A 13,088-nucleotide genomic window follows, 5' to 3' on the forward strand; every position below is an offset into this window, starting at 1 on the left:
TTGCTCCTGATCAGCGAAATCACATTGTTTGTCAAATTAAAATGTATCTTAAATTAATGTAAGCTTGATGATAAAACTAATGATGATGATTTTAGTAATCCGAGCGAAATGATACTGGCACGAACCATCGACAATAGAAACAACAATGGTTGTCATTTCTATTACAATAGATACGCTGCGCTTCTGTTCTAACAATTCCATTATCTCCGCGCGAAAGCCTCGCCGAGCCGAGGCTTTATTATGCCTATCAGAAAATTTAGATCGTTTATTTAATGGGATATAAATAGTGGAGCGCGGCCTATTAACAAAATACGGAGTATTTCGCGTGGAACAATAGCTTTGCGAAGTCATTTGGCCGTTCACGCGACGACTGCAATTATACGTTTCGTTGTAATGGTGCCGCAAGTAAGCAATTTAATGCTTAACATTATGTAATTAAAATTAAAAATGGATCGCGCAATATCGGGGATGTCAATTTCATTAAAATTTTTAAAAGCGCTCATGTACCTCGACGATGCGTATAACATGCTCAACTGTACATGTTAATAATTTTGTGCTTTAATTTTTTCCATGGTTAATATTGCTACACAAGACGTAAAAACTACAAAGAAAATGTCTTAAATTTAATAATGTATTTTATTCGAAAATCTAATTCTGCTCACAAATTTTAAATTAATCATCAGAGTTAATTCAAAAATTCACGCTTCATTACCTGAAATAATGAAGTTCATTACGATTGCAAAAGCGACTATTGTTGTGTTCAATTTGTACAGTTAAATAATTATTCTCATTGTTCTTCTCTTTTCAGGGAAATGTCTACACCTAAGTGGTCTCACACCCGAACCCTTGACAGCGGACGACGATTACAAGCTTTTGCGCCTCGGCATCGGTTTTACAAATATGGTAGCACGTGCGACGAAAGGCAGCGCAGATCTCACAAGAAAAGAAATTAAAGAAGGTCAGTACGCCGGACATTTTTAGTCCTCTCGAATAAGCAACGAGACAATTACGAAATCTCGGTCGAAGATAATTGTTGGATAAACCGATGACGCTCCGACAAAATTCGCGAAAAAATTAATTAGAATTTTGAATTATATATATTCTCATCATATAATATTTCACAATATTTATATTTTATCATGTGAGAATAAAATATAGAATATTTTATCCCAATTAATATTTACGAGTACGAATTTTAATCCATATTCAATACAGACGCGTCATTACATATTAGACATGTTTAAATAAAAAATTACTTAAAAAATCTGTTTTAAATCTGTTAAAATTATTTCATAAGGTTAATCTATCGAAATGTCTACCAGATGTTTTAAATGCGTCATATTGTTTTTTGCCTATAAATTTGTTTTAAGTACCCGTGAGGGAAAAAATAGTTCGTTGAATCTAAAACGTTCTATACATCGTCATCTTATGTCATCTTAAAATAAAGTCCAAATCTTAAAACAATTAATATTTTCGTAAATACTACTTACTATTTACGAAAACTGTTTCCCACGAATCTACACGACTTAATAGAAACGTTTAGCTAAGGACTGATAAGATTTCTATATATGCTATTATCGTTACAGCAATATAGCACTCTATTACGGTCACCTACGAAAACATAAACTTAGATAGGAAACAAACCGATTGACCGCAGACTTATATTTTCGAATATTTTCGAATATTTTCGATCTTGTCTGGCTCGTTTACTCTTTAAAAATTCTATCGCTTACTTATTTCTACAAGATCTTTAAGGTCTACAAACCTAAGGACTACAAAGGCCATTCTTTCTATCTTTCTTTCTTTCTTTCTCTCTGTCTCTCTGTCTCTCTGTCTCTCTCTCTCTCTCTCTCTCTCTCTCTCTCTCTTTTCTAAGGTACGCCATTCTGTGGCTTAGTACCTAGATTTCTACGAGACCGATCGTACGCAAAGGATGTAGCAAGATGTTGGAAAATGGTGGGGCAGCCAATCGTCTACATTATTCTTTAAAAGCAAAAGCTGATTGGCCAGCGAGAAAAAACCGTGTAATTTTCCCCTGTTGCTACATCTTTTATGTAGATGACTTTAGTGTGTTCAAAGTATTCAATTCAGTCACAAAAGTTTTACCATAACCTTAAATTTCCAAAATAATTCTGAATAGTATCGAATAATTCAACACATATTAACATTATACATAAAAGTGCATAAAACATTAAAATAAATACACTAATACGACGATTTTTATCACGACGATTATAATTCGTCGTGATAAAAAAATCACGATAAATAATTTTAAGACCTCGTGTATAGTCATTTCGGTGAATCAGTCTTATAAAATAATTGTAACTAGTTCACAAAAAACTTTTTAAGAAAAAATCTTTAAATAATGTTTAAAAAATATGTTTAACATCAAGGAAAAAACAATAAGATCAACGCTAAGATCAACAATTATAGTGTTTAAATAATTTGCCACGTGAGTATTAAAATGTCGAATTTCAGCTGTGAAAGAGAGAGGGAGAGAGAGAGAAAGGAAAGAAAGAGAGAAAGAGCACATGATGCCGAGTCGCATCCGTTAATTCTTGTTTCGCTATTCAAATGTGTGTTGTGTTTGAGTGTGTAAGACACGCGTTTTTTTTAACCGAGTATCCATATGATTCGTGTGTGATTCGACTTAATAAACGACGGAATAAAACAAAATAGAGTGCACTCGTGATAACAAAGATAGATATACTCTGAAATCTTTTCAGCTAATTTATCGGAGTACAACAAAATAAAATCGAAATTATCGCCTCGTGTTCGTACGGTACTTTAACGTTTCGAAGCGTCCATGTTCTCGTGTTTTCTTTCACAAGCAACTACTGATTCATGTTAATGCATGCTGGAACAAATGCTACGTGGCGCCGGTTCGTCGAAAGAAACATCCGACAAATCAATGAAGATCTTTCTGTCTTTTTTCTTGAATAATATGCTATTTACGTTATGCGTTCGCTACAGCATGTCTCAAAACCGGTTCGGCAAAACTGACACTGGATTTTTTTCTTAATGGAAAAAGGTATTATGATCGATCACTATGATTGCTTTATTAATCGAGATTACAAATTCATGACAAGTCTTAACAAAGTTTTTTTTCCAATTTGTAAGATAATAGGTCTGCTCCTTTTACCTGCTTCAAGTTACACGCTGTGCGAACAATATAAGTATATATTCCGATATTGGAGAAAAAGGAGGAAAATTCTCAGAAAGCACAGAAAGTGCAACTAACAACAAATGTAATAATGCTCGCGAGACAAAAGCCGGTTGCGTTATGATGAAAAAGGTTAAATAAGCGTAGTAGTGATTTAGTGTCTTTTTTCGAATGTATCTTAAGTTGTGTTGAGGAAAAGAAAAGTTTTTCTAATTTTATTTTGTTTTAGATTTTATAAACATAATTATTTGCAGTTATATTTTCGAGATATGCCCTTTGTTATGTCATTCGCTTTTAAGAAAAAGGCGAATTTATTCGAAATTTTCGACTTCCAGAAAAGTCATCGACGACACATGATTCCGAAAAAATTTCTATCGACGCCATTTCTTACAATTCGTCTCTGTTAGACGCATCATCCGAATACATTGCTCGGCGTCGCGAAATGAACATGGATCGTGATCGAAGAGCACTCACCGTATCGACGATCGTGGTTGATTTGGAGCAGTAAGCGACCTTCCTCGGTCACGGTCGAAGTCCAGCTCATCTTGTCCGGATGAACACGTGCAGATAGGCTGTCGGTCGGCACTTTTTCCATTTAGGCTCCAAACTAAAATGATCTCTCACAGCCGATCACACGCGACTCGCAGCCATGTGTACACGCGACGCGGGAAGCGGCAGTACTGCCAACTTGATAATTATTTTAGTTCTAAAGGCACACATCGTAACATGCACTGCTGTGAACCGCTCCGTTTGACAATGTCGCCCTACAGCAAATTTTGATTTATCTATAACAGAAAAATGTCACACGTTTTAATTTTTTTAATTCATCATTTAATTTATCGCAGAAAACTTTAAAATCCGGAATATATTCCACAAAAATGTCGCTTAGTGAATTAATAATAGTTATTGGAGTTATAATTGGCTATGTAAACACTTTATAAAAATTTTAAATGCTTTATTTTTTCTTTATTATTAAATCTATTTTTTTTTTTTAGTGGTTTTGTTTTGATGTGTCTTTTGCTTGTTTTTCAGTCACACCGCTCCAATTTATTTTAGAATAATAATTTTCAATTTCCGAGAACCATTGCTCCGAATATATGTGTCATGTTATTTATCAGAAAGGCAAGCGAGAGTAATTCAATAATTAATATACCATTCACTCATGTCAGTTTCCCGACATCTTCGTGTTAAAATTACAGTTTCCCTTTCTCGCGGGAAATTCGTCTATGACATTAACATGATATCCTGAACATTTTAGAGTACCGAGAATAGCCAATGGCCTTTACCCCAAAATAAGATATTCGGTAAATTAATGTGAAACCGGAAGCATGAAAGTGGATACAGAGTATTGGCGTTGGACACTTTACTCGCCGCTTCAAATGAAATTAGTGCACGGTCGCGGTAACATTTAAGGTTTTCACCGATACACTTATTGCGTTAACCGGCACGCGTAACAGCTCAGAAAATAAAGGAAAAAGACACGAAAGGTAGCTGAGGGCCACTTTTTCCAACGTCGGTTAACTTTAACCGAAGGTTCCAACTTGTCGATAAAATTGCCAATATGAATGAAATATTGTCATTAAAAAAGAAAAAGATTTTAAATTTTTGTTACCTTTAATGGTGATATTTTATTCTTCATGTTAGCAATTCTATTAACAAATTGAAACCGTCAGTTAACGTTAATCGACGTTGGAAAAAGTGAGAATCGCAGAGATATGGAAAAAACATTACTTAAACAAATTTAAATGACTTTATCATTTCAATAAATGGACGACTCTTTAATTTAAAGAATTCTAATAATTCAAGCCTTAAAAAAGAAATTGGAAAAAATGCAAATACAAAAAGTTATTTTTTTTAAGATGTAAGAAAGACTAGTTTGAGAACATAAAAACTTTAATAGAGCTGTAAGAAATTTGAAATATTATTTTAAAACCAATAAAAAAATACATTGTGCTTGTTTAAAAAGTTTTTCCAACGTGTAGCAGTTATATCTTTTTCAATATACTTTTAAATTCGATTGTACTTGATTGTTTATATTTATAAACAATATATGTTTATATGTATACATATCGATATGACTATACTGTACAGACTTCTCGGCGTTCTGTCTTACATTATTTGTCATGTGATGTTTATCGTGTAATAGAATATTTTATATACATATGTATATATAAATTATCGATATAAATAATAATATAATTATTAATATTTAAAATTTAACATACGTGACTACTTTTAATATTAACGAGAATAAAAACAGTAATTATTGTTTACATTTGCAGGTAGCCACATTCTGCTCGAGAAATTACGAAAGTATAAGCCAAAAATTGCCGTGTTCAACGGCAAATTAATATACGAAGTGTTCTCGGGGAAGAAGGAGTTCGGATTCGGGAGACAGCCAAACCTGGTGGACGGCACAAATACGGTAAAACAACCTAGCTACATTATTCCTCACTTTTTATATTTTGAATAACGTAAAAGTAGAAGAATTGCTCGAAAAAGAAGACGTGTAAAGAAATTCTAAGGAATTGGAATATCTTTTTCGCATCTTTATGACATTTGCTTCTTGTGTTATTCGGAATATCGAAATCGATATAGTTTTAAATACAATGGGTTCAATATTTATACAATATTATTATCAATAAATGTAGAAATGATTTCATGTGAAAATTTTTACAACTCGATATTATATTGCAGTACATGTGGGTGATGCCTTCAAGCAGTGCGAGGTGTGCCCAGCTGCCACGGGCTGCCGACAAGGTGCCATATTATGCGGCCCTGAAGAAGTTCCGCGATTATTTGAACGGTACGATCCCGCATCTGGACGAGTCGGATATCGTATTCGCCGACTCGAAGCTCAAGAAGAAGGACCACGAGGCGATCGAGGATAAGAAGCCTGTATTCGTCGATGATCTGCCCGACGGGGAGAATCGAATCACGGAGATCAACGGCACGGGACTAAAGCAGGACTCGGGCTTGATACCCGGCAAGAAGAAACGCGGCAGACCGAAGAAGATCAAGAATCCGGAGGATCAGCCGCCGCCGGATCCCGAAAAGCTGGATGCAAACGGCGAGGTCATCAAGAAGCGTCGCGGACGCCCGAAGAAGATACATCAACAGCAGAAGCAGCTGGAGCGCGAGAGCCGCGAGAGGGAACAGCAACAGCAGCAGCAGCACCAAGCGATGGGCCACCTGAACGATGGCTACGGTAACGTGTCCAACTGCTTCTCGCCGCCGTTGATGTCACCTCCAAAAACGTTCCCGCATATGGCGCCGTATCCGCAGCCGCCGATGAACGATTCCGGCTACTACGGCCCCATGAATGACAACAGTCCGTACAATATGAGCGCGAAGCAGAGCCCGGTGCATCTTCAGCATTACAGCCAAAGCCCGAAATCAATGTCGCTCTCGTTCACGCATTCGGATCTCTCATCGGAGATCAACACCGCGATCTCGTCGGAGAACAATTTGGAGCCGTCGCCGCTGACGTCGCCCAGCGTCGAGCATCCGGACTTCGAGCCGCCCACCAGCATGTCGCAGCAGAGTATGGGCAACGACCATCGCCAATACAATCCGGCCGGCGGGCCCGATCCCGCCGCCGGTCATCACGGCAGCCCCGGCACGCCGTCGCACAACAGCTACGCCAGCTACATGGGCTACCATGAGCAGACGGCGGACGCGCACAATCAGCATCCGCATCAGACGACGCCGACGCCGCTCAGCCAGACCGCCGACGAGCACTCCCATCATTCACATCCGACGCCGCCGCATCCGCACACGCCCACGCACACGTCGATGTCGCCGCACCATCCACACGAGCAGTACGGCATCAAGCGAACGTCCGGCCAGGACGTGGCGTCCAAGAGCCTGAGCGATCTGGAATCTCTGGTGGACCAGATCCCGAGCATAGCCGACGGAGGTAGCCAGCGTCTGCAGCACACGCATCCGGGCATGCCGGGTGACGACAGTCTGGCGGAAAAAATGGAAGCCCACCATCAGTCCTACATGTCCGGTTTCGGCGGCATGCCGACCGGACCCGGCGGGATGACCAATTACAGCCCGCCGTTACCGCCGGGCGGAGGAATCTATCCCAGTTCCCTGCATCATTCGCCCAGCGACGCCAATTACGGCGGTCTGTACGCTATGAACGGCCGTCATCATCAGGAATCCCAGCAGCAGCAACAGCAGCAGCAACAGCAGCAGCAGCAGCAGCAACAGCAGCAGCAGCAACAGCAGCAGCAGCAGCAGCACAGCAAGTCCTACACGGTGGAAAACCTCGCGTCCAGCAATTACACGCCCAGCATGAACCACGGCCACCCCGGCAACTCGTACCCGAATATCATACCCGGGCCGCACTACCCGGTGCCGATGGGCTCGACCAACGGCTACCTGCTCAGCGGCCTCGAGTCCAGCCTGATGCAGCGCACGTACGGGATCAGCGGTATGAGCGGCATGGGCGGCATGCACCCGTCGGCCGCCCTGGGCCACCCGATGGCCGCGAACCCGTACCCGTACAACGGCTCGTACTCGAGCTCGTTCGACGCTTACCCGGCGCCACCACCAGCGGGTATACACGCGCCCAGCGCCAATTATCCCGGCTACGTCAGCACGGCGGGCGCGGCGCCCACCACCACCACGCCGCCGTCCTACCTCGCACCGTCGCACCACAGACCACCGGTCGATCTCTCCTACGACGGTGTATGATAATCGATGCGAAACAATCACGCCGTTCCTCACGACCATCCTCCTACGCCAGCCTCCTCTCCCTGCCGATCGCCTCCTGTGCGCGCGCGCGCGCGAGCGACCGCAACGTTTATCTTTTCTACGTATTTTTACACACGTCTCTTAAGGCTCTCGATGTCGGGAGCACTGTCGCGCGTCGTCTCCCCGAATCGTCGTATCACTCCCATGAACTGTCTACGCTACTTTGCGCGCGCTCTTTCACTCTCCGTCGACTTTTGTTTATTGTTTATCAGCGTTTCGTTTATCCTATTATCTTTTGTTGTGCTCGGTTCGACATAAAAATTATCTCACAACTGACGCAAAAGAAATGACGGTGAAATTTCCCCGCAAAATTTGAAAGCCAATTTTTTTATTCCAAGCATCGAAGCTCTAATAAGACAATGAACTACTTCTGTCAATCATTGCGCACATTATGATATGTAGGCACGATGATTTGGAAATAGAATATGAAATTTAATTGCCAAGTTATTGGATATTGAAATTTGACTCAGATTCTGATGATCTCCTCTGAAAGGCACAAAACTGTCTATACATTTTGTATCAATTCTGGGACACCCTGCCGGTCTTATGTTTCCATATCCCTCACTGCATCCCGCTTCTACATCGTCACCGCGTCTCTCGCGCTCTTTTTTCATTTTTATCTCGCTCTCGATATGCGATTACGCCGTGAGTAATTACGGGCGCGCGGCTCGGGAACGGGAAACCGCTCATGAAACGCGACCATGACGCACGCAACGAATGAGAAACGTATAAGCCACCGCTAGATTAGCTTCGCCGATCGCGTTCTGCACCGATCCGACCGTTAAAATACACACACGCGGGCATACTGCACACTGATAACCGTGACGATAAATGGCGACCTTAACGCCGAGCAAATCGCGATTACGAATTCGGCCGACGTAGCCGAGGTCATCCAGCCGTGTAATTGCGCTGTCCCATTTTTCCCTATCGATCAGCTGACATCGATCATCGCCGATTGCTACAGGCGTACCTACGAGCTTTACCACCGAAACCGAATTTCCGACATTTATGTGCTTCGAAGGACATATCCAATTGCAAATGGTACAAAAAGCAACGAGTGCATAGATATCGCGCGTTCTGAACCAATTTGTAATTGTAACGTCACCTTCGACAAAGCCGATAAGAAGCAGCACACAGAATTCCCCCCTGTGGAATAAAACAATCTGAAAAAAGTTTCGGGTATGAAAACGGACATGATTTCGAAGAGTTCAAATTTCGATGCCATAAATGCGAAATGATCTCCGTGTTTCTTGATTGATTGATTGATTAAACATTTATATAGGACACGGAGTGCACGATATAAGCATCAATCAAATTTATTGATTGGCGATGACAAAATTATTTTCATTATTTATTCATCATTTATTGATATCAATTGATAGAAAACAATTGATAAAAATGCGATAAATAATGCTAAATAATCTTTCCGCATTTATAGCATTCGCAGAAGCACACAACTCACCGAAATTATACCGATTTCTTTCCTGCAAGGAAAACACCACATTATATACGAATGAAATGACAGCACCGTTCACTTACATGCCTGTATGTTTGTGTATCGCACTGCGATTTATAATTATTGTTGGTTTGTATTGTTGTTATTACTGTATTACTATTTGATTAATTAAACGCGCTAGCCGTGACACGTTTTTTTATATTGTCGGAATAATCGTCTCGATATCTTTCGCCAATTCAATCTAACGTGATAACGCGCGTAATATTACTTTTTAAAAGAAATATTCGTCAAATCTTTCAACTATTGAATTCTTAATGTCGAAAGAACCGAAAATTTCTGACAAATTAGTTAATTTAGTTAAATTTTTATCTTTTATAACTTACATATAATATTAGAGGTAAGGAGAAATTGTGACAAAGATTCCGCAATATTTGTCACTTTTTGTTGGTTGATTTTTCAACTTCTCTTCAAGACGTTAATTATACAAATTATTTTGAATGAACTAATAAGTATCTTAAATGAGTGGTATCACATGGAAAAGACAGATATGTATCCTCGGATACAATGCATCTGAATACACGACACAACAATATTGAATCACGTCTTTGTTGATGTAGTACGAAGCAACAGTCTCACTTGATGAGCAATCATTCTCACTTGGATCGCGTACTGAACCGAGCTTAATCGAGCTAAAAGTTTCGCACTCGCGAAGTACTTTGTGAATAAGTTTCGTTCAGTTGTGTGTGCCGTAATGAGATATTATTGCCGACACAATTAATCCAAATATGTAGAAGCGATATAGGAAATACGTGGAAAATCATGGACAACCGAATCGTGAATTAGCCCGAGAGTAAAATTACGTGTTTACATGTACTCTCGCGTTTCTACGAATCCGTGTACGTCATGTAGCGGTGACATAAGCCAAGAACGCGATCACCGATCAATTGCCTATATATTATTGTGCTCGAAGTAACATCGGTTATCTTTAACGCGAGAATCTGCATTTGCGTTGACTTTTTATCCGAGCGATCGGATGTTTTTATTCCGCCGAATAAAACATACCCTACTTGGTTATTTCGTTTCATTTTGTTTCTTGCCGCATGTTAGTGTTCTAATTTAAATATTCTTTTATCCGAAAACTCTTATTGAATAATCATTTCAATGAAAATCGCATTTCCTTATCGCTGGTGGAAAATGAATTGTAGAAAATATCATCAAACTGCGAGTCGTGCGCCGTTATTGCGCTCGCCGCTTTTATGAGTTTTCGTGAGCTTTTTTAACAGAGTAAATATTAATCGTTATCGTCATTGTATCGTTAAGATTACTGCACATAGTAAGAGGAAAGCTTAAGCCCGGTTGCGCTGGTATTTTTTTAATTGTGGTATAGTCGCTTTCATCAATATTGATCAAATTTAGCCGTCGTTTAATCTTTATCTGGACAAGTTTCCAAACGCATTTTTGAAAAAAGTATTTACGTTATATATTAATGAAAATATCTTGTGACAAAAAGTATATTAATTTCTTTTTAAAATAGATATAATTATATATGTATATATAACTATATGAACATTCTACACAAAAAACTGATTTGTATATATTATTTATTTAGCAATGCTAATTCAAATGTGTATTAATTTTTCAAAATCTTTAAATAATTGTATAGCTCTTCGTATTAAAATTCAAAGGAGACAAAGAATCGATTAAAGTAAGGTTAATATTAATCAATGTTAATAGAACTGGCTCTGTAATGCGGGACAAAAGCCGCCAATAATCGACCAAATTATCATTCAAAATGTAGAAATCTAAGTAAGATCGCCTGCGCAACTGGATGCCGAGCTTGTTTAATGTAAGATGTAAGTCCTAACGAGAGGCAGATAGAAGGAAGAGACTACTGCTCTTAACTCTTTGTTTATCACACCGCCATCCACTTTCGTACCTCGCGCCCGCAACAGCCGTCGCCGTTCTCGTTGCAACTCTGATTATTATTTATCGTTAGAACTCGATATCGCTGTGGAGTTACATACGTTACTGTCGTTATTAACATAGTCGCGTTACGTTGTCTCGTTAATTATATTCTGTTATGCGTTTCGCATTGCCGAAAGTCACTATATATTAATACACGATTATGAAAAAAAAAAAACAGATAGACATGCATATGTACACACACCCCCCCCCACACACACACACACACATAAGTACACACAACCACACACCCATACACACATCTATACATTCTATCTACATGTACACGCAGTCGTATTAGATATTATAACTGGCATTAATCGACATTCTCCTTTGTCGCTGACCGACGCTGTAAAGTGACGCATCTGACATGATTATAAATATACAGATATAAATATATAAATATATAAATATATATAGATATTATAAATAAACTATAAATATTATATATTGACTATATGGATAAGGATTAAGCGAGCAACATTTATCTCGGGTAAAAACCACCTAGGATGTGTCGAGACATTTAAGATGATGCACAGGGTATAGATGAGAATCGTTGATATAATAACTGATGTCTATATTATTATAGATGTTTCTTTCGTTCCGTCATCGGCCTCAAACACACATACACAAACACACGCGAGTACACGCGATCGAAGTTATGTAGTAGATGTTTTTCAAGGAATCTAATCCGACTCCGGGCGGCGGCCAAGAATAATAGATGTCATCGGTGTGTTAGTCGCGCAACCAACGTTTTCATCGATTCGCAATGAAAAAAGAAGGATTTTATATATATATATATACATATATATATATGTATATATATGTATATGTATATATATATATATAATCCCGTGCCGGTCGATGCGACCGGCGAATCCGCCATCGCACTACTAATTAATTGACTCTTCGATTAATCAAATCAACTAACTGATTGTAAATTGATCGCTATTAAGGAACTTTACTATTAAGTATAAATATATATTATACAGATATAAAAGTGGATTTTCGCTGTTGAACGTGTCGAATAAACAAAGAAAAAAAAAAGAAAGAACAAAAATCCAAGAGTAAGTAAGCGAGTAAGAGAGCTTGGGCCGGATCGCCGGCCTCCGACATATTTTTTAATCGCTTCGAACCTCTATTATTCTACCTACTAATTAAACGTAATGGTGTATCTACGTGTGCGCCTGAGCGATCGGCCGGTCCGCGTCGTCGGCGTCGCACGACCGCCGGTCGTCGCCGTGTCGTCGATCGGATCGCGATCGCTCGGGCTATCGAGATGTGTTCTGTATCGAATTAACGAATGTACTTCTCGAATATTCATCGCTCCTACGAATATCGCGGGATAGGGAAGGGTGACGGATGCTCGACACCATACTTTGAAAATTTTTCTGCTCCTTGCCGCCCGAATCCTAAATGAAGCCCACGCAGATCTCCAATGGACGTTGTATTGGGTGCTCAGTGGATACCCGAGTATCCCGCAATATGTAAATCTCTGTATGTCTCTGCCCGTATTACCGCTACGATATTTTATGTGAAAATGAATTGTTACAAATACATTACTGATATAACACCGAAATGATAGTATTCTTTACCCAAAAGAAAAAGATTTCTGGTAAATGATAAGATATAAATGATATAATACTCAACGCGATCATCGAAAGCTATACGTGTTTGTGGCCTCTATCCCTTGGTGTGACACCGTACGATCTTTATGTAACAATTTGTTATACGAAGAAGCGT

The 13,088-nt window shown here is 39.5% G+C and overlaps 2 protein-coding genes across 4 annotated transcripts in view; one reads left to right on the forward strand and one right to left on the reverse strand.

Moving 5' to 3' along the window:
• Tdg (Thymine DNA glycosylase) overlaps positions 1 to 12,924 on the forward strand; it is a 109,328-nt gene extending 96,404 nt beyond the window's left edge. For both annotated transcript variants that reach the window (XM_067353019.1, XM_067353020.1), the window contains 3 exons: positions 809 to 958; positions 5,446 to 5,588; positions 5,861 to 12,924. In XM_067353019.1, the coding sequence (XP_067209120.1) occupies positions 809 to 958; positions 5,446 to 5,588; positions 5,861 to 7,867 (2,300 nt within the window). In that variant the 3' untranslated portion in view covers positions 7,868 to 12,924. The remainder of the gene's footprint in view (positions 1 to 808; positions 959 to 5,445; positions 5,589 to 5,860) is intronic.
• LOC105671755 (uncharacterized) overlaps positions 1 to 13,088 on the reverse strand; it is a 139,632-nt gene that overhangs the window by 117,658 nt on the left and 8,886 nt on the right. For both annotated transcript variants that reach the window (XM_067353018.1, XM_067353017.1), the window contains exon 3: positions 3,638 to 3,948. In XM_067353018.1, coding sequence (XP_067209119.1) covers positions 3,638 to 3,758 — 121 coding nt within the window. In that variant the 5' untranslated portion in view covers positions 3,759 to 3,948. The remainder of the gene's footprint in view (positions 1 to 3,637; positions 3,949 to 13,088) is intronic.

This window comes from Linepithema humile, chromosome 4 (assembly GCF_040581485.1).
Source record: "Linepithema humile isolate Giens D197 chromosome 4, Lhum_UNIL_v1.0, whole genome shotgun sequence".
NCBI classification, from domain to species: domain Eukaryota; kingdom Metazoa; phylum Arthropoda; class Insecta; order Hymenoptera; family Formicidae; genus Linepithema; species Linepithema humile.